The following is a 21,219-nucleotide window of genomic DNA, read 5'->3' as shown; positions in this document are numbered from 1 at the left end:
TAAACGCAGTGTTCTGCATTCTTGATGCTCTGCATACATTTTACCAGGAGATGGCACTATTTCTCAACATAAGTAATCAGACCAGACCGTGAAAGGCAGGGTTGTCAAAACTCAGTTTTGCTTTATCGATTTTTTTTTACGAAACTGGAGTACCCAGAAAAAAAACCCACGCAAGCCCATGTAAAACATGCAAATTCCCACCGGAGATCTTAGAACTGTGAGGCAGATGTGATTATATTGGAGTGCAAATTTAATTTAAATTAGCTGGTGCTGTTGGTGTGTCTGCATCTGTGGGAGCAATACAGGGGTGGCCTAATTAAATGTTTGACCCCTGGCCCTAAAGTCTTCCAGTCCGCCCATGGCCACACCAGGATACCAAATATTAATCTTATGGCTCTACGACCCAAAATACAAAATCCACGGAAAAGAACTCCAGATCCTTAATGTGTTCGTTTATTTAATTTCTGAAAATGTTCACTTGCCCATAAAAGGGTTAAAACCGTGATATCTTATAACTATGGACATGCCACCGGGGAAAGCCCCCGTGGAGATGTTTGGGGGATCCCGTCCCGAAAGTCTTTCAAGTGTCATTGTATTCCGCACTACTTCTTTCTGACGTTAGGTGGCGCAGATTTGCTGGTATGTAAACACAGTGACGCTGGCGTAATGCAGTGGAGAAGAATGTCTACGTCATTTTCACAATGGCGGAGGCAGGCTGAGGAGCAGTGTATGTGTGTAAGAGAAGCGGCTCGTACTCGTTCGAGGCTCACGTTGCATCGCCCCTACTCGTTTACGGTGCCCTAAAATGGCCCTTAACCCCGTCCCAATGGAGAAAATGGAGTCAGATTTCTCCGATACGGGCAGCCTACACAATGAAGGCGGCGAACCTCCGAAGACTTCGGCCGCCACCTCGGCCGTAGCCAACCAAAATGGCGATCAGCCTAGCTGTGGAGACAGTGTCATGCCCGAGCAAGACGCCCCTGAGCAGCACGGTGGTGTGCAAGCGGACGCCCGGAGCTGGAGCGGCTCACCCACGCCGGGCCAGAGACGGGGCGAGGAACGGCCTCGGAAATCTTTTCAAATCCCGAGGAAAAAGAAGGAACGCAAAGGTGCTGCCATATCGCTGCTATTTTTCCACAGAGCGTGTCCTGTCTTTCGTGTGTGCTGCTGCTGCATCTTGCTAGCCTAATAACTTCCCAGCCAGTCAGTTGCCTGCCCGTGGTACTCGCCAAAAGGCTGGTTAAAGGGGATTAAAATTGCCTTTGGAGAGAAGCTCACAATAGCTACGGCGCGATGTCACCTTACAGTGGGGGCCTGTAATGTCTCACTTAGCCAAGTAGCAAAGGCTAGCAGTGCTGCTGTAAATGTGGCTCAAATTGTCATTTTTTGCTGGAAATGGCTTTCCTTCACATCAAGCCACTTTGTTTTTGTTGTTGTTCTTCTATTGGACTTGTTGAGATGGCAGGTTAAACGGCAGGTGGCCGACATTGACCCTAGTGAGTGTCAAGAATTAATCTCCAGTAAGCAACTTGTGTGTCGTCATAAATAGGCGTCTCAGTCTCTCTTCACAAGAATTGAAACCTGTCCACTTCACATGCAGTACATTGCCAAAATAGAAACCTTACATTGCTCCAATAGAATATCAAAGTGTAAAATAAGAGACTTTAGTCACAAAGCCTCCTGTGTGGTATCCCCTCTTTCATAATGCTACTACAGTTAACTCAATGATCGTGCCATACAGTATCCCTTTACATAGAAAAACAAACAAACATTAACTTATTGCTGCCAGTATAGGGCTATACAAGACAGTGATGTTATAACAAAGTGGGGACTACATATTTGGGTGGATTTGACAAAATGTGTGATACTTCATTACTTCTGTCAATTCTTACATTCAGGAGATGTTGCTTGTGAAAAGTGCTGTAATATTTGATTTGAGTTTACTCATAAAATCACCAAGATAGAAGGCTGATGTTTCACTCTTTACTGCCTTCAACATTACCACTACTATAAAGACCCCCTCCCCTACCCTGAAAATATTTGTTTAGGGACATACTCTATCTACCAAAGGAGCTCTGTGCTTATCTTTTTGCCTCTCGCTTCTTTACAAAGGTTTATACCAGCTTCTGTCGCCCGGTAGCCGTGAGTTTGATGACCTTGTGAAGCTCATCACCTCTTTCTACCTGGACGCGTCATCTAGAGGAACATTCACCTACTGTAAAGCCAGGCTTCTTCACAACGAGCTGCTGGAGAAGGAGGTTGGTCCACATTTCTGAGCAGGTTCTACTGAAACAATGTATTGTGCACGGACATGCATTTTCACCTGCACAGACTTTGCTTCATTTTTATTTTTGAAATGTCGATGTTCTGACTTCATGACTATTACAGTTTATAGAGAAGCGGCGAGAGATGAAGCAAGAAGGGCGGACGGAACAAGAACTGACAGAGTCGCATTGCTTTTTATACCCAGACAAAGCAAAGGTGATTTTTTTTGGGCTACAGATCCTTTTCCACACTGCATAGGCTTCAGACCTAAGTGTGTTGTGTATTCACACAAAAGTACCATTTGTGTGTACCATTTAATATTTGCAAATGTCTGTCATGTCCATGTGAGACAAACAGGCAGTGTGGCTGTTTTATGCTCACGAAGCTTCACATATGCAGGCATATTATGAAAATAAGTAGGTATTTTGGTATTGTAACAAGATGTACTTGGATGTTTTAGCTTCAGTGGATCTGCGAGAAGGGTTTGTCTGTGGGACACTCGAAGATAACAACAGTAGGAAACTCATCAATGGGTGAGTAACTTGGCAGCATTCGAAATAGTTTTGGCGAATGATCATATTTGACTCTGAAGTCATTTCTCACTCCAATTCTTTTTTTGTTGTAGGAGTGTATCTCTCTAAATTCTCTGACTTGTTGCAAATGAATCCATTTGAAGTTGGTTCGGTCGGAGACATGATCATTTTTAAAGTAATGAGGGTAAGTGCTGAAGGATTCACGTATAACATTTGTGGTTCTTGTAGGCATCCAATGAAACCCCCAATTTCAAACAATATTTCATCTTGCATCACATCCTTGCCCGGCCCCTGAATGAAACGATCTTGTCCTTTCAGGGAAGAGTGAAGCACATTCATGAGAATATGCCAAACAACGCTAAGGACCCGGCAACAAAGTTTGACTGTCATTTGTCCAAAAATGCTAATCGGGTTACGTCTTTGCTGTCATACAGAGCATTTGAGCTCACACAGGTACGTTTGTTTGATCAACTAAATTCTTCAGTGACTTGGATTTCTTCTTTTCTTACATAACTCTTTTTGTATTTCAGCAATATTTTTTTGAGTTTGCCTTTGATGAAATAAAAACAAGGCCCAGGCATGTGTTCCCCTATGCTGTGGTTTCCTTCCAGTACAAAGGGAAGGATCCTGGAGCGACCTCATTAACCACACATAGGTAATACAGTCTTCTTCCACTTACAAGGTTTTACTTTGTCTGTTTCTAAAAGTATTCTATGTTTCTCTGTTTAATAGACTTGGCGTTGCTGCTCCCGAAGGAAATCGAGGTAAATGTTTAATGAATGTTATCAAAGTCAATTATGTTCAGGCACTGATTTGGATATCCTTCTGGTTAGTTGAACATTTACCTTTGGCAATGTACTGTAGATTGAATTTAGCAGCTGTGGCCAATGTTAAACATGAATGTGTCCTGACCCATGTGTTAAATATAATGGCTTCGATTAGTTGTAGTTTAAGCTGATTGTCCTTTCAGTGAAATGACAAAGTTTAAAGAGACTGCATGATAGGCTGACAGCTGTTTGATATAAAACAATAAAATCAAGTAACTTATTATTAGGCTCCTGCAGTCTTTACATATTTTTTTTGGGCTGACAAATAGAATTCTTCAAAACTAGACATCTTTTTTTTTACTACTAACCTGCTTTTGGTGTTATTTCAGGGCGGCGCTGCTATTCCATATGGAGTGGTCCACTGGTAACAAAGGGTCAGGAGTTATTTCCAATCCGTTTACGATCATCGTCGCGTGCCTACCTTCCTTTCAAACTGTGAGTATAAAGCACATACTGTAGAACATAATTTTTTTTTCATCTAACTTTCTCTGAATGAATGATTGATTCATTTTGGTGAATGGAAACCTTCCACAATGCACCCTCCTACTATGCAATGTGGTCTCTGTGTTGCTTCTCAGGATTTCTGTGTTGGGAACATTGGCATTTTATGTTACTTGTATCAATGGTGAATAGAAAGAAGTCAGTGCTGTGTCAGATACACATTCAAATACGGCCTGTTACACATTCATGGAAAGGGGGTTGATTTTGACCACAAAGCTTGCCATCACAGTTTATGCAACTACCACTTCTCTCGGTAAATATACATTTATGTTGTTCCATCTGACAGTCCCGAGAAGCTTGAGATGAATCAAGGTATGCAGCTTGATCAGGTGAAGAGGAAGATTCCTGCGGTGCTCTTCTCTTGGGACACCTACAGCGCATCACGGGAAGGTAAGAAAGGGTGGTCGATGAGACGTGTGTCATAGAGATTTCTCTTACTGTATGCACTTTTAATGTGTTGCAGTAATGAAGTATGGGCTGTCATGCAGCCTCTTTGAGGTTGTTGAAGGAAAAGGAAAACCCACCAGTGGAAGTCTCCTAGCACTGATAAACAAACTGGAGAAAGACAGACTGGTGAGTCAATTGTACACCTGTAAGTGTCTCTTTTGCTGCCAATCACATAAAGTTACATCTTTCCAATCTCCGTTTACCAACACCGATTATGGAATAAATTAAGGATTTCACAATTGATTAATTGTTAAGATTCATTTTCTGTTTTAATATTTTCACAATCCTTGAAAGATCTTGTTTTTTTATCACTTTTCGCCAACATGTAGCCTAATGGAAGTAAAAACAATGGCAACTACTATACGATATATGATAGAAAAGTGTCACTCGTCTGTTTAACTGCTGTTCTGATTAAATGGAGTGGCATACATCCAAGAATGACATGTAAACAACTGACCAAACTTCTTTTAAAGAGAATAATTTCAGAATGACAATTACAATGCAGTCTACATTTGTATTAGCAGTTTTTATATCTGTTGACAATTGCATACACCACAACGAGCCGGCTTGAAGTGATCCCTCTCTCTCTCTAACTGTTGTCTATTCCCTCGAATAGGTACTGGTGAAGGCTCTGTTTGACCGGGGTTTTCTATTTCTCCTCTCCTCTACACAAATGGTGGAGTCCAAAGGTGACCGCAAACCTTTCTTTAAATGTTATCCCCTAATCATATTTTGTGTCAGTTTGACTCTTGATTGTTGCAACCACCAGTGTTTGCTCTTTAAAAGTTTTCGTTTGTTTGCAGAACGCCGGGGGCGCATTGAAAAGAGCCTGCAAGCAATATTCCTTTTTCACGAGTCAAGAGCAGTGTTCAAGTATTGTGAGTTTTCCCATTCTCATCTATCTATATTTTTACATTACCGTGATATAAGGCCAAGTTTAGCAAATGAATGGAAAGTAACATCTTGATTGATGATCGTGTTCAGAAATGTCATAAGATCTGGCAAAATCCTGGATCAAACTAGTCGAAACCTAAATGAAAATAGCCTCATTTTGTGCTTAAATAGTTTTGTTATCTTCTGTTGTAGCTTCCCGGCTAGCCGACCCAGAGCCATTTACAACCGAGCCGGAGTGTCATTTCCAATCTATGGACCGATTCATCCCTGCCTTGCATTACGCCTTTTTCACATTGCGCCCAAACCCTGGAAAGGATCCCAGTTCCAGCGTGGAGCGACAAGCCACAGACTATTTGAGTCGCGTAGACTCCGGAAGAGTGCGGCAATTCAACCTCCCCGACTACAAATGTCACGTGGACGACAGGCCATTCACGGTTCCTATACCCAGGGCCAAAGGGAACATAGAAGCCTTGCTGCGCTCTTACTTCCACAACACCTCCAACTTTACTTTACCTCTGAGCAAGGCAAAAGACATAATTGAACGTATTAGCAATCCCACACCCGCAGCAGTCCCAGCCCCAGTCCAAGTAGATTACAGTCCCGTTTCTGACTGGGGTGGCTCTGACCGCTCGGAGAGACTGACAGACAGGCCACCATCAGAAAGACTTACGCAGGGGAAAGCGGCCTCTGACACCGACAGACCAGGGGCAGATGTCGCCCATTCCAATGGTGCCCAGTTGCAACACGAGTCTCACACTGACACCCAGCCACAGCCGCAACCTCCGAAGGTGCCGCTACCACAGGGTGAATATGATAAAGACAAGATGAAACAGTTACTTAAATTAATCCAACTCCACAAGAAAGCCCTAGTCAAGGATCCCAAGAAGGACAAAGTGGATGCGGCCCGGGAATCCAACAACCTTAAGAGGAAATTTGAAGGCGATGAACGAGAAGACAAGAACAAACATCAACGCACAGATTTGTTAAGCAACGGTGAACCCAGCAGAGGTCAGTGTTTATTTTGATGGAAAGGAGTTTAAAAAAATAAATTACAAAAAAGGGGAAACATAATTTATTTTGTCTATTTATTTTATGCATTATTCCCATTATACTTAGATGTTTTTCATCCAAGTGACCAGCATACTGCTTATGTCTGTGTGTGTGTCTGTTTGACCCTGTTAAACACTGGTGGTGTAGATAAAGCACTCCATTTTCCACATATTGATCAAGGAGAACCAATAATACTTAAGCCCTTAAATAGGGAACATGTTTTATTTGCTCGGCTTTATTGCTAGTCCCCACCATTGATTTAATTGTTTTCATCTGTGTGGTATTATTCCTAAAGCTGCCCTATCTGACAAACTATACTTCCTGACCCAACTCAATGTTGTCAGATATTAACATTAACAAATGAATTGTAAAAATGGGTTTTCATTCATTTAAATTCATTTTCTAATATTTAACCATGTTTTTTATCTGGATTTTTTTTAAACCAGTATCTTTCTGTAAATATGATCTCAACATATTTTGTTCCTTTTTACAGGCGTATCAGAGCAAGGGGTGCGAGAGGGTGGTGTACAGAGGGAAAATCTGAACGCAGTAATGGAAAGCATGGGGATCTATGACACTGACCTGAGAGGTTGTGGCAACACCAATACCACATCAGTTCACGAGACACAGCGTCTCCTCAAGATTCTGCTATCCACTCTCAACAAAGCTGTTGCTCAGGGATCAATATCTGTGAAATCAGACCACGGGGAGCAGTCAACCCGTCCTGAAAGAGTTGAGCCTGTCATTCCAGCTGCAGACCCTAGCAAGAAAAATGAACCTGTATTACAAACAAACTACACAGAGGTGAGACGTCAACTACTGATTCAGATATTATACTCTAAGCAGCGATGCACATCCTGTGTAAACTAATGATGTTTACTCCAATTAGGAGGATATGGACTGTAGTCCTGGAAGCCCTTTTAGTGATGGCACCCCATTAGACCAAGCTCACAAGTCTTCCAGCACATGTGCCATACCCACAAATGAAGGTACAGTTTTTTTCTCTTCTTTTTGTAAAACTCTAGATATACATGTCAGATTATACCGATGTTAAGTTTCCCCTCTGGTTGTTTGCAGAAAAAATCCAGCCTAAGCCCGAGCCCAAGCCGATGGAAAGCCTTGAGCCAAAGATGCCTGCAACAGTTATTCATGTAAAAAAGGAGCCCACTTCAATTGATATCAAAAAGGAGGCTGCATCACCAACGTTACCATTAGAAGAGGAAGTACTCCGTGCCAGGCCCTTACTCAGCTTGGACACTATACTCAACCAAGAAGTCCACAGCCTCACTTCTGACATTAAAAGTATTATGCAGAATAACAGCATCACGTACAACTTGCAGCTACCTCCGTGGCAACCACCACACAATTCCTGGCAGCGAAGAAAATGCTTCTCAAATTTTGTAGGGCAGTACATCACCTCAGTTCCTGTACACGAGCACGTTAAAACACTTTGTGAGCAGTTAAAGAAATTAACCCCAGTCCCACCTGATCCCCCCGTAAACTCTTCCCCAGAGCCCACAGAGACAATATCTGACTCAGCATTACCATTGCCCGTGCAAACCTCCACTTCTGACGTGCAGACCCCGCCAACGAAAACTGACACACCTCAGTTTAGCAAACAAAGGACTGTGGGAGAGACGACGGAAGCCCAGGCCAAATCATCTAAAGGTTCAGGGGAGATAATTGAAGAGGCCTATTCTCCGTCCCAAATCCCCCCAGAGTCATCAGAGAAATCCCAAAAAGCGCCCTCCGTTCCTTCCTCCGGTGCTGTTTCCAGTGCCAGCACTGGAACTGGACTCCTGCCAGGCAACCTGATTGGACAGCTAAAACCAGAAGTTTTCAGCAGCTTGGTGGAAATCTTTAAGGATGTCACAAAGAATACAGTGAAGTTCTACATCTATTCTGGGGACGAAGGGGAGGAGAGCACTGTCTGCAAGGAAATAAAGGTACAACCACGACAAAAATCCCTTTCTGGGTTTAATCACTCGAAGGGCAAGTGAGCCATGCTTAAGAATGTTCTTGTAATCTGCCTTGTGAAAGTGCTCACATGGTTTAAAGATTCAGTCTGTTCATGTCCAGTAAGTCATCAATGAAGATGGGCAGACATCATTCAAATCAATTGCCATAAAGTTCAAGGGTGTCAATGTGCTTTGCCTGGACTAGTTTTTATAGTTTGTGTTAACAATTTTCAAACTAATCCACATTTCTCTTGTTTGTTCTTAAGGAATACTTGAAAAGTCTCGGTAACAGCGAGTGCAGCCCTCAGTTGTTTCTAGAAAACAACAGCAGGCTTGACAAACTACTCATCATCATTCAGAATGAGCACATTGCTGGTCATGTGCATAAGGTAATGTTACATTTGTTCACCTTTTAGCCGCACCTGCCTTTCATGTTACACCATTAATGACCTCTTAGTAGTTTGACGTGTTTGTTAGTTACACTTCTCATGGAGCTTACTTGTTTTCATACTGAATTCCTTCCACCTCTCACTTGCAGATCCCAGCGCTGGTGTCTTTGAAGAAGTTGCCTTCAGTGAGTTTTGCTGGTGTTGACACTCTGGACGATGTGAAGAACCACACCTACAATGAACTGTTTGTCTGCGGAGGTTTCATTGTGTCGGATGAGTCTGTCCTTAATCCTGACCTCATTACACAGGGTTTGTTTATTTTACTTATGTCATTTTTTAAACAATAGGTTCAGTTTGCTGATGTTCTTTTGGCTAAAACCTCCCACCCAACCCTTACCTGCTGCCCCTACAGATCGCTTGCAAGCATTTCTCAAGTTTTTGGAGGAGCAGAGTACCCCTGAACAGCCCTGGCAGTGGAAAGTGCACTGCAAATCCCAGAAGAAGCTTAAAGAAATGGGCCGGTCAGTTTTCAGCTCTTCCAAACTCTTCTTAAAGAAATATTTTAAGCTGCCTGAAAGCATGCATTAAATGAGCACGTTGTGACTTGTGGTGATTTGTCACAGCTTGAACACCAATGCGATGGGGCTGCTGAACCTTTTGACGGCCTATCAAAAGAAACACCTTGTAGATTTTCTTCCCTATCATGACTGCGACGCCCAGTCACGTCAGGCTCCCGATCTGGAATGTCTAATCAAGCTTCAAACTCAACACACACAACAGCGGCATCTCATTTTCATCACAGGTATGATCATCGTTTTTAACTGTGAACAATGTACTTTGACGGTACGTGACAAAGGATATATATGTTTTACTACAATAATGTTTTTGACAAATTCATTTTGTTTTACAGAGAGGCCCTTTGAGTTGTTCCCGCAGTATGCCAGAAATGGAATAAGTATAGCAAGCATTGAGGATTTTATGAGTGCTTTTCACAGCCTGATTGGCTTTATCAGTCAAAATGAGCTTCCCACACCGCCATCTACCGGTGGGTATTGCACCGTGTGTCCCCCACCCCGATTTTAATATTCCCTTATATTTTGTTCCTATCACTATGTATACAGTTGCTTTATGATATCACTGTTTTATGTCTTTAACCCGTCCTTTTCCATTTTGGTTTCCCTCCATCTTCTCAGTAGTGAATGATGAGTGTGAGGGAGCAGAGGATATGTCATTAGACTCCGATGATGGGGAGCCGACTATAGTGGATGGCAGAGGGCAGAACCCGGAGGCTGACAAAGAAGTGCCACAACAACCTCCCCTTCCACAGACAGAAGAGTTCCGTCCCCCGCTTCCCGACCAGGAGTCCACCCCCGATGGAACGTCGCCGCACACCGACTACAACGCTCTCAAAACGGCCATCTCTCAGTTCAAGGCAACAAACCAGTTGGGCATTGCCTCCGCAGATCTAGGAAATGCTTCTCCAGGAGGTTTTCCTGTGAATCCCCACCAAAGTTTCCTTTGTTCCGCTCCCTCGTGGGCGCCCTTTACCGCCCCGTCTACCTACGCAGCCTCCCCAGCGTATCCCTCCTCGCCCTGCAGCAGTAACCAAGATCAGGAGCACCGGCCCCCGATCGCAGTCTCCAACGCAACAACTCTTACGGTCAGCACCGCAGCAGGTCCCCTGGCCAAATTACCGTCCCTCCCTTTAGAGGTCAAACCTCCTCCTCCACCGCACCTCATGCTGCTCGGTCACACGTATGGCTCGGAACACACGGGACCGGGAGCTCCGGGGACTCCTCTGCTGAACTCTTACGGAGACAACATTGACACGGTCCAGCAAAGTTACATGACAGGCATTCCCTTAAATGCCAGTTGTACCTCAGCACAACACGCCGACGGCACGCTCAGTGGACACGGAGATGGAGCTTGGAGGCCGTCAGGGACCAGCACTTTCAAGACTGCAAGCAACCAGGTTGCGGTTCCACCTGGCCCAGTGGACCCTGCTGTGCCCAAGAGTGGGGAAATACTTAGTGGCAGCAAGCCAGATTGTCAGAGTGGCAGGACTCCAGTAAATTGCACTGACAAACCTGTAGCTCCTGTGGGTGTTCCCACGGCCGCAGCCAGAGGGGGCTCAGGAGTCAGACCTAAATTCCCTCCACCGTCAATGTGCGGCGTGGGCTACGGTCACGTTGGCGGCAACATGCCTTCGCAGATGACTCACGGGCCTACACAGGGTCCTAGGGGTCCTGGTGTATTCCGGGGGAGAGGAGTTCCTCCAGGTGGACCTTGGCCACGACCGGGGAGAGGGCATGAACGAAGGGACGGGCCCGGTGGTGGTCCGTGTTCATGGGGCTACCCAGCGGGCAGGGGTGGGACACAAAATTACTACACGGACTACACATATTCTCATAATTACGCCCCCGAGTAGATAATCAAGTTGTCGGACGGGGCAACACAAATGTCGTACATCAGAGACTTAAAACTGGCTGAATGTACATATACTTGTCATAAAACCCTGTTGATTTGAATTGGTAAATAAGGACCCTGGTTTTCTACATGAATAAAAATTGATACAGGCGGTGCCGAGTGTTCTACTGTCGCGTAAACTGTATGCACTCTTTCCTTGTATGCCGTTTGACACCCATTTCAAACCACTATATTTATATTTGCCAAAAATGCTATTGGCCTTTCAGCTTATCGGAATTTACCCTGTAATATTCTGCTTTTGAAACGGTTTGTGAACAGGACGAAAGGATATTTTTTTATTAAAAACAATAATTCACTTGTTTGTTTTATTTGATGCATTTGGCTGTCCTAAATTCTATTAAATAAAACATTTCAAATAATGTGTGATAAGCGTGATTGGAAATGGTGTTTAGAAAGTCATTAAAAATGACCCACTAAATTACTGCTCTTTTATTGTTCGTATAGTTATACATACTCAATGGACTCGTAGCTGTAATGTGGTATTTTAAAGGATTTGAAAATGGAACAATCCATCATTGTGCAAAGCTAGATATTAGAAAGAAAAGAACTTCTAGATAAAATGATTTTTTTTTGTCGCATCTTTTATTTTCATAACTGAATGGAGAGCAGTTACAGTTTACGGTCATCATTTCTGCTTAAACTCGATTGCTATCAATATACTCCAGGGTAAGCTATTTCACCAAAAAGTATTTTTTCAAAAACTTCTCCAGCCCATTTCTGCAAAAATATGATTTTTAAGAAAGATAAACAGCACTTCATAAATCAACTGAAACTTATTCTCTTGTTTTCCTTTCAGGTGCATATTGAACAAGAATGAAGAGAAAGTATGTAAGTAGTATGTTTCATAACTATCCCTCAATTATTTCAATATATTTCACTTCCTCTTAGGAACCTGTACTAACCTGTACTACTTGTTAACATTAAATGCAACCCCCTAGCAGCTTTTAGCAAAACTAAAGAAGGTAACCCCTACGGTTGATCAGGTTGAACATTAACTATTGTGTCTGCAAATCTAAGTTGAACGTGAAAACCATTGTATTCTGTTTTTATTTATGTTTGGGTCAAGATCCCCACTTTATTGGAATTGGGTTGTTGTTTCGAGTGTGTCAGCATTTGCTGCACCTCCCAGAGCCTTTTAGCAAAGTTTTTTTCTTGTAAAATACATCTTGGCACTTTTCCTTTCCTTCCTGCTAAGTTCTAACACAGTTGCAATTCCTTCATGGATGTTGTGACCCTTTGAGTAACTTGTTTGTCGGAAACTAATGAGCTCTGTAAAAAAAAAAAAAAAGTCAGAACGAGACACTTAACCGGCCACAATGGCACTTGTGCATTCTTGTTTCCTTATTAACGGCTTGAAATGTCATGTGATTGAAAAAAAAACAACTGAAAAAAAACGATTCAGAGAGCCAAACCTCTTCAGTACATGTTCTTCTGCATTACTAAGCTGTTAGTGGATATGGTCTTCCTTCCCGTTCTTTTGAATGATAAATATTTTATTTTTGCTTTGCCTGAATGATGTAACATTATTCTGCTTGAAGGGGAAAGTTTCACGTGTGTTGTCTTACACTTTTACCAGCCTTTTCCTTTTTGCAAATTCAGATTTACTTACATCAGATCAAGGATCACAGGGGTAGTCAACTTTATGCACCACACTAGAGCTGGTTAAATTGGGCCTTGCTGAAATATAATGAAGAGATGCAATGAGGCTATAGGTCTAGGAATAAATGTTGCTATGCTCATTAATTAGTGTAAGTGAATAGCGAACAAGTCGTTCCGCCAAATATTCCCCATGAGCTTGTAACAAAACTGGGACAGAGCCAGGACAACATTCATTTAGATGCCGGAATTGGCGGTGTGGGTGTAAGAAGTTTAACAAACTGACCGTCTGTCAAATATATATATGCCTCACCAGATACTCTAATGCAGCTAAAGTGCTAAGATATCCATTAAAGAATCATAAGTACAGTTAATTGCGGCCTTTTCCGGTGTACGCAACCACTTGAGGCAGTACAATAGATTCATGCAGAGGAATGAGAGTTCACAAAGAATTGCACTTATCTGAATCATTTTTACAGTGAAGAAAGAGTGTTTCCTTGTTAGTAAGTACTCCTTTCATTGGCTTTCTACATTCTGTTGCTGCATTTTCATATATGTACTGATATTTTTTTGACGGGCAGCCCGGCGTCTGAGCGGTTAGTAGTGTTTCGGCCTTACATTGTGAGACATGGGTTCAAATCCAGGTCGGTCCACCTGTGTGGAGTTTGCATGTTTTTCCAGGGCCTTCCTCCCACATTCCAAAGACATGCATGGTAGGCTGATTGGGCACTGGATTGCTCCTAGGTATGAGTGTGAGCGTGAATGGTTGTCACCTTCTACCCTGCGATTGGCTGGCCACCAATTCAGGGTGTCAGCTTGGTTAGCCTCCAGTACTAAAGAAAAAACGTTCAAATGTGCTCACTTTGTCATTTTTTTTGTGTGAAAAACTACAGACTAAAAGATAAAAGACATTTTTGTTTTTCACTTTTTTAGAAAAGGTTCAAGGCAAAGGATTGTTATGGCAATTTTGCATTGTCAAGTTCTACTGAGTGCCTTTCTGGATTTTTTTTCAAAACATTTTAAGTAAATTAAGATAGCTTTAAAGCATAAGTAAATCTATTTTTTTTTGTTTTGTTTACATGGGTGTCTAGTGTCTGGGAAATGAGCAAATACCTGCCACAGATGGGCGCCTCCTTTTCTGGCTTGGTGACAGTTTTGACAGTTCAGTAATTGCCCCAGTTGACAGTCAAGTCAGCCCTTCTCATGCTCAGGCAACTGAACTTGTTTGGAGTAAAACTTCCCTTTCACCTTTAATTATATTCTTGAATTAAATTATTTCTTTCGCTTATTACTCTGGAAGGGAATTGCATTTTTAATTGATGTTTGGTCAACTTGGTTGTGTGCAGAGGGCATCTTTCACAACTAATATGTTGTTCTTATACATCTGGATCATTTGTTATCTGTTCCAAATCATTTAAAGGAAACACTCCGGATAACACAGTTATGGCTATTAGAAATTCTAATGAGGATTTAATACCGCAAAAATTCTCACACCTCTCAAGTTGGCTTATATTCATTCAAAGTTTAATTATAAAAATCTATTACCATACACAATTTCACCCATGAGACCAGGATGTGAACTGCTCCAATCTTGGATCTTAATAGTTTAAATGAGGTAACGGCTCCTTGGTTTCCTTACAATAAGGATCTGATGTGACTGAAACTTGTTGAACTTCACATTTTATGAGCCATTCAGGTGTTGGTAGGATTTTACATGCTTGGGAGAACATTTACTATGTAGTATATATATATTGTATGGATAAATTTTACTCATCCCTTTTCAAATGGGAAATAAAAAGATCCATGAACTAATTGGATGCCATTGATATAGTGAGGTGGGCACATGGTGTTAAGATCAGTGGTCTGAGTGTCTACCATTGGGACCGGCTTATCGCTTAACACTCGTGGATTGTGTCAAGGGTTTGGCACCTGACGTAATACCCTTTTGTGCCCAATCCACCATGCAAAGGTCTGTTTTGCTGTGGCAACCCTTGCGAGGAAAAGCCGAAGGGTTCTTTATCTCTCGGACAGCCATAGATGCCCACTCAATTTAATTTTCTCACTTCAAATGTATTAGAAGTCTGTCGCCACTACTGGGACTGAAATATTATCATTCACTGGCATTATGAAAGTGACGTTCTCTCAGAGTTTTTTCGGGTAATCTGGTTTCACTCCGCATCCCAAAACATGCATGGTAGGTTGGTCGAACAGTGTAAATTGCCATCTATGTAAGAGTTTTAGCATGAATTGTTTTCCCTTTTCTTGTGCCCTGCTGTTGGCTGTCAACCTGTTCTGGGATAGACTCCAGAAATGAATGAGGAATAAATAATAAAGTTAAAAAGGTTATGCTTCCTCTTGGCACTTATAGTAAGGAAAGTTTACTCTATTAAAAGTAAATGTGCACACAATTTGAAAGGACTTTGTTTCCTTTGTGTATTTTATCTTTTATGTTTTGACTGTGAGGGCGCGGTATCAACAATTCGTATAAAAATAATATTAATGTTTTTCAACAGCTTCAAACAATGGTGAAGACAAACAAAATAACAGATTTAATAGCAACTACTTATACTAAAATGACAATAGTAGCAGTTTCCAATTTTTTCACCAATGATTAGAATTGGTTAGAATGATCTAGAATTTACATGTTTTGGGCCATGTTTTACATTATAACATTTAGTAAAGTAGTTTTTGTCACAACGATTACTATGTTGTTTTAAATCATTCATGCAAGTCTTTTGCGGCCAGTGTAGAGGTTAATCACCTGTCCCCTTTTCCACTCAGTCCAATAGAGAGAATGACTTACATCATATCCTTTAGATTCCGTTAATCAGAAACAATAAATCCAGAGGCAGCTGCGTGTGCCATGTCACAAAGCAGAGGCAGATTAGAGGGATTTGGGAAGGGACAATGAAACATAGCACCTGCTTTTATCCCAATGTTAATCTTCTCCAACCTCAGGCTAACTCATCACACCATCCAATGTTTTGCAGAACGACATTCAACGCTCTTTGTGGAATGTTACATAATGTGATTAGAATGCCGCTTACTGTTTTCAATCATGCCAGCAAACTTGCTGGGAACACGTCACAATGAAAATATATGACATCTATGTATTTGTTGATTGCTTCTGTTTTGAAGCATATTAAAAACACTGTATCCAATAAGGGGAAAGAAAAGTTTATTTTCAGTAAAATGCAATGTTTTGGAACATGCTTTCTCATGTTGCGAAGGAGCATTAATGACACTAGAAAATTTGTAATATTGCTTATTCTACTTAATTATTTTTAAACAAAGGAAAAGACGATTTGTTTTTCAAAATGACAATGAAAAAAATCGATGATCAATTATGTCACAAACACATCGGAACAGGAATTAACACATGAAACTGATGAAGATAATTTAAAAAAGTTCTATATTCTCACTGTTAACTGTTGATTTTTTTTATTCCACTGTGGCCCCAATACACTTTTTTTTGCGTATTAAATACAAAAAGCACTACTTTTCTTATTTTCAATTTATGAATGACATAAGTTAAAAGTTGTTGTTTTTTTAATGCTTTGTTTTGATTATTATTTAATGTCTTATGTTTTGAGTTAAGAGCCTGGGCTATTTGGTAGCATACTTGCTCAAAACAAGCTGCTTGTTGGAAACTGTTTATCACCAATCCCAGTTTAAGTTATTAATTCTTCTAACTTTCAATCTATATATGCTTTTACTGTAAAATGCTGTTGATGGAATATTTAGGATTTTTAAAATTTGGTTCTCTGGAACAGATTATTTGAGGCATTTCTAAAGGTGAAGGAGATATGACATAAGGGTATTTCTCATTTCATGCCTGGTTATAGAATAAAATAAACTCATTAATCAAGGCACCACTGCATTTACAGAGTCCATTTTTAATCAGACATTAATATCGGGGCACCGATTTCCATTATTGGATTAGTCCGGAGTAATGGAATCCTCAAATTTTACGCACATGCTTGAATTCACGTGCATTGTATTTTAGCAGCTGTAGTTTGTAAATACTGTTACTCGTTGGTGCGTCGCAAATACCATTGTTTAGCATAGTGACTTTTCACAGGCTCAGAGGGAAATCATGGACAGATGGATACAAAAAAAAGATGTTTTTTTTGTTACTGCAGCAGACAAAAACAATGTATCTGGATCATTACAAATTAAGTATCTATTATTACCTACTGTGCTAACAGAAATGCATAATTTTCTTGCATCCAAAAATGTCTGACAACCTAAAATAACAAAATGACGTTTTATTTCATCACACATGCAAAAATTATTTTTTTATTAACATCTTATTTCTGTCGATACGCTGAAAAAAGTCGTTTAGATGAGTTCAGTGTGGGCTCTTTCATTTAGATTTCATCATCCATTAAACTCATAACAAAGCTTCGTGCATGACTGCTTGTTAAAATTTTGAAGCTGCATCCTTTTTTTTTGGTTAGTGAATTTTTTTTATTATTTTTTAATTTTTATGGTTATACAATAATATTATTCTCGTTAAACATGAAAGAAGGTTATTTCAGGGTAAAGGGTTACAGATAATTGCAGGCCGTCTTTCACAAGCTTTTCCACTAGCGATGATTTCTGTTTGAAATCACACAAGGGATTATTTCTAATCTTATTAAACTTGGATGTAGTGGTTGCTTCAACATTAAACTACAGACTACAAATAACAATCTTGGGATAAACGATTTAGTTGTTGTTTCTTTCACTGTTTTATTCACTTTGTGGGCCTCATTTCTTAGTCTTCAGTGTGTTCATTATAGAAATAATTTGACACATTTAGTTTTTTTCCCTCAATTCAATTCAGACAAAATCCTCAAATGCTACATGTTTTATTTTATTTATTCCAAAACCTATACTTTTTGTGTTTTTTTATCCAATCCTGTGTATGTGATTATTGTTGAATTTCTTTTACACAATGGCCTTCTATCCTACTCTCATTCATTTATCGTTGGGTTGTGTAAGAGAAAGAAAAAACAGAAACACTTTATTTTACATCTTTTGCAGTGCCCTATCTTAACAGAGGAGCAGTTATTTACAGGCTGGTTGGCTTCTTGCAACCCATTACAAGGATACCAACAAGACTTTTTGCTGTGTAAAAAGCCCTACAAGTGCGATATAGAACTACCCTGGACCAATTGTACTGCACTTAACAGTTATGAGGCGATTATATAGGAGGTCAGGTTGACTCTACTGTGCTCAGTACCCTGGTAGACCCACACGCTGGAATTTTGTTCTTTTGACAGGAGTTAATATCCAAGAAAGTGCCAATGTTTGACAAGACGTATCCAAACTTGTGTTATTTCTATCAACTTTCATGTGTCCATTCAGGTCCTTGCTCATTCAACATGGGCTGCATGAATGCTACGTGCTTGTTAGAGTTGCTCTTTTGCCCGTCTTGTGCACAGGGCAAGAATATTGAGTTCTCTGGTTCATACGCGGCGATAGGCATGACCGGAGGGGCGGGCTGCTTACAACAGCTGCATCGGCATGGGGTGAGGTAAAGGTATATGAGGATGAGGACCATAGTCACCACGCAGCCGAGCAGTGTTGTGTAACCCGTATTGAATGACTCTGCTTCGGGCAAGAGCACCGTCACATTTATTTCTCTCGTTGCATTCAGTGCCTCTTTAATATCCACCGCCGTACACACGTACAGGCCTGAGTCATTGACCTTGGCTGCTTGGATCTCCAAGGTACCATTAGCAAACAAGCTCATTAGAGTGCTATCAATTTTAGACTGAGTGATGTATCCTTGGCTAGGGGAAAGCCACATAAATGAGAGGTTGGTGCTACTCAGGGATGTTTGACAGTCCAATTGTACACTTTGTCCCTCCCAAACCAAGACCCTGGAAAAGCGTACGGTCACTGGCAATGAGACGGCTCTATCCACCGTACAGTTGTTGAAAAAGCGAGAGTGTCGCAAGAACCGAATGGATGCTCGAGGATCCCCGTTGATGTTGCAAGTGTGTTCGTCTGCAAAGTCCTTGAGCGTGTCATACTCTCGCAGAGCCCAATGCCAAAACATGCTGTACATGGAACAGTCACAAATAAAAGAGTTGTTATGAAGGTAGAGCCCACGCTGCACTAATCCTGGCAATGCCTTCACATCTTGCCACAACAGATTGGTCATTCGGTTGGATGACAGATCCAGCATACTCAGAAAAGGGTGGCTGCGGTCTTGGATGGAGAAGAATGGGAAATGTGTGATCAGGTTGAGGCTGAAGTAAGCCTTCTTCAGGCTGCTCAGACCCAACAATGCGTTGGATTCTACCTGTGTGATTTTATTGTTAAAGAGGAGGAGTTCTTCCAACCTCCAAAGTCCCTCGAAATAATGCTGCTCCACCTTTTGGAGCTTGTTGGATGACAGGTCAAGATATCGAAGGCTTGAGGCATTCTGAAATGCCCCGGAAGCCAAGTCGCTGATCTGGTTGTGGGATATCCAGAGGTTTTCTAGTCCCCACATCTTACTAAAGCTAGCTGGACCCAGCCAGGATATTTGGTTGTGACTGACATCAAGGGTGATGGAAAAAGAGGGCAATAACTTGGGTATCTTGGTGAGACCGCTAGAGCTGCAGCTTAATGTGTCGGATGTGCAGAGGCACATGGACGGGCAGGTCTCATCGCTGGGGTGAAGGAGGAGAGAGAGGAGCACTGGGACAGCAATGAGATTGAGACTGGGGATCATTTTTCAAATTCTAGCAGCTTTCCCTAGATGGAGGATAAGAATCACATTGTAATGTTTGCTCCCAAATACATAACTAATTGAAATATTAAGTAGATAGTACGGAAATAATAGACAGATAGTTTACCTTAAAGGAGATTTCTTCTTAGATGACGTCAGATGACTTGCCACTAGTCATGCGAAATATGGAAAATTGCTAAAAGGCGGAAAAAGTTGACGCTTCTTGAAAAGTGAACAATGTGCCCTCACTTAATCCATCATAAAAGGGGAGAAAAAATCCCCTGAAACACAACAATCCCCAATAAAATGCCAATTGACATGAAAGTCCAAGTCAGTGCAGCTTTTTTCTTTGAAGAATTAGCATCCCTTCTATGAAAGCCAACAACTGTTGGTGTCTAATTTTTATCTGCTTCTCAGAGCCTCAATCCCGAGGCGGTCGGGGAACAATTTCATTGCTCCCGCTTGTGTCCTCGGCTTTTAGTTTAAGGTCCTCCTACTGGTTCTCTCGGAGTCCCAAATGAAACTGCTGCTTACCAAACATTCTGCACTGCTTTGTGGCATATAATAAACACGACAGTGCTCGCTTAATCTCCCACAATCCCCTCCTCCTCCTCCTCCTCTGTTTCCTCCACCACTACCATGTCTCATTTAGAAACCAGCCTTGTGTCTCCTTCTCCCGTCATTGAGTAATGATTCCACTGCGGCCCGCTCTCTGTGGCTCACAAATATCATCTTTCTCACTATGTTCTATTAATATTCTGCCTCATTAAAGTTTAAGTATTTTGCTTACTAACAGACTTTGTTGAACCGTGAAAAAAGTCTCATCAATTATCCAAGTTGTGCATTAACCTTTTACCAACACTCCTTACAGAAAGGTAACCTGACCATTTGACTTTTTAGACAGTCTTCCATTGGCGTGTTGGTTTTCGAAGTATAGATTGGTTTCTCCTTCACTCATTTTGCAACGCAATATCACATCACCTAATTGCAGTTTGCCGTATAGAAATGTTGTGTTCTTAACTTACTGTCCGTTCTATTTTTGCCATGTAAAATCAATAGCGGTTGCTTTCCGCAGACAGACACGCGCACAATTATCTGTGAATGTCTTATAGAGTGCATCTTTTTCTTTCCCCTCAGCCCCAATCATCCTCTACCGCCCTCCCAGACCTGCGGGTTTGGCTCGATATGCTGCCCATGCTGCTTGGTCACGGTGGTCCTGATACCTCTGATTCCTGTCACAGTAAATTAGCTTTGCCTTCTAGCAGCCACCTCCTCATTGGTGTATACCCTCCACTGCTCTCTCTGTGCCATCACCCTCTAGTCGCATCAGTGGGAATGCTGCAAGCGTTGACAGACTCCCACTCACACAACTAACCTGATCATCGTGGACACAGGCTCGCTGAATGGGGCTCAGCAGATGTGGACCGTGTGGGAGGGTGGATATTGAGGTGTTATTTTTCGTGATGCTCTCAAACACTGTATCAGTGTTGCTCATTGTCTTTATTTTTGGGGTATGGGATTAAGGCAAAGGAAGCATTTTTGGATGTATTTGTGTTCAAATGAAAA

General features: G+C 41.6%; 2 protein-coding genes across 3 annotated transcripts; one reads left to right on the top strand and one right to left on the bottom strand.

The window, feature by feature from the left end:
* Positions 1–684: 684 nt before the first annotated feature.
* On the top strand, positions 685–11,442 carry tasorb (transcription activation suppressor b). Of its 2 annotated transcripts, none has more exons than XM_077728658.1 (23): positions 685–1,109; positions 2,113–2,258; positions 2,389–2,481; positions 2,726–2,798; positions 2,891–2,982; positions 3,117–3,251; positions 3,329–3,453; positions 3,531–3,562; positions 3,955–4,060; positions 4,413–4,516; positions 4,590–4,699; positions 5,190–5,262; positions 5,377–5,451; positions 5,660–6,475; positions 7,011–7,321; positions 7,407–7,506; positions 7,595–8,463; positions 8,742–8,864; positions 9,014–9,173; positions 9,277–9,385; positions 9,488–9,666; positions 9,775–9,909; positions 10,061–11,442. In XM_077728658.1, exons 1-23 carry the CDS (start codon positions 806–808, stop codon positions 11,290–11,292), a joined length of 5,502 nt encoding a protein of 1,833 aa, XP_077584784.1. In that variant the 5' UTR covers positions 685–805; the 3' UTR covers positions 11,293–11,442. The 2 variants fall into 2 exon arrangements, with proteins under 2 accessions (XP_077584784.1, XP_077584709.1); XM_077728583.1 differs by having other exon boundaries at positions 10,058–11,442.
* A 4,248-nt stretch (positions 11,443–15,690) lies between these two features.
* Positions 15,691–19,675, bottom strand: LOC144207597 (amphoterin-induced protein 3). Its single transcript, XM_077733153.1, has one exon. The coding sequence runs from the start codon at positions 19,654–19,656 to the stop codon at positions 18,277–18,279; it is 1,380 nt and encodes a 459-aa protein (XP_077589279.1). The 5' UTR covers positions 19,657–19,675; the 3' UTR covers positions 15,691–18,276.
* Positions 19,676–21,219: the final 1,544 nt, after the last annotated feature.

This window comes from Stigmatopora nigra, chromosome 1 (genome assembly GCF_051989575.1).
Source record: "Stigmatopora nigra isolate UIUO_SnigA chromosome 1, RoL_Snig_1.1, whole genome shotgun sequence".
In the NCBI taxonomy this organism is placed as follows: domain Eukaryota; kingdom Metazoa; phylum Chordata; class Actinopteri; order Syngnathiformes; family Syngnathidae; genus Stigmatopora; species Stigmatopora nigra.
The sequence above is the reverse complement of the archived record's forward strand: the minus strand, read 5'-3'. Positions and strand labels throughout refer to the sequence as shown.

Bases quoted from the DNA above. Each gene is read 5' to 3' on its own strand.
- LOC144207597 (XM_077733153.1), bottom strand. From the start codon at position 19,656: ATGATCCCCAGTCTCAATCTCATTGCTGTCCCAGTGCTCCTCTCTCTC.
- tasorb (XM_077728583.1), top strand. From the start codon at position 806: ATGGCCCTTAACCCCGTCCCAATGGAGAAAATGGAGTCAGATTTCTCC. The intron at 4,517-4,589 runs GTAAGAAAGGGT...AATGTGTTGCAG, and splicing joins CTACAGCGCATCACGGGAAG to TAATGAAGTATGGGCTGTCA. The intron at 5,452-5,659 runs GTGAGTTTTCCC...CTTCTGTTGTAG, and splicing joins AAGAGCAGTGTTCAAGTATT to CTTCCCGGCTAGCCGACCCA.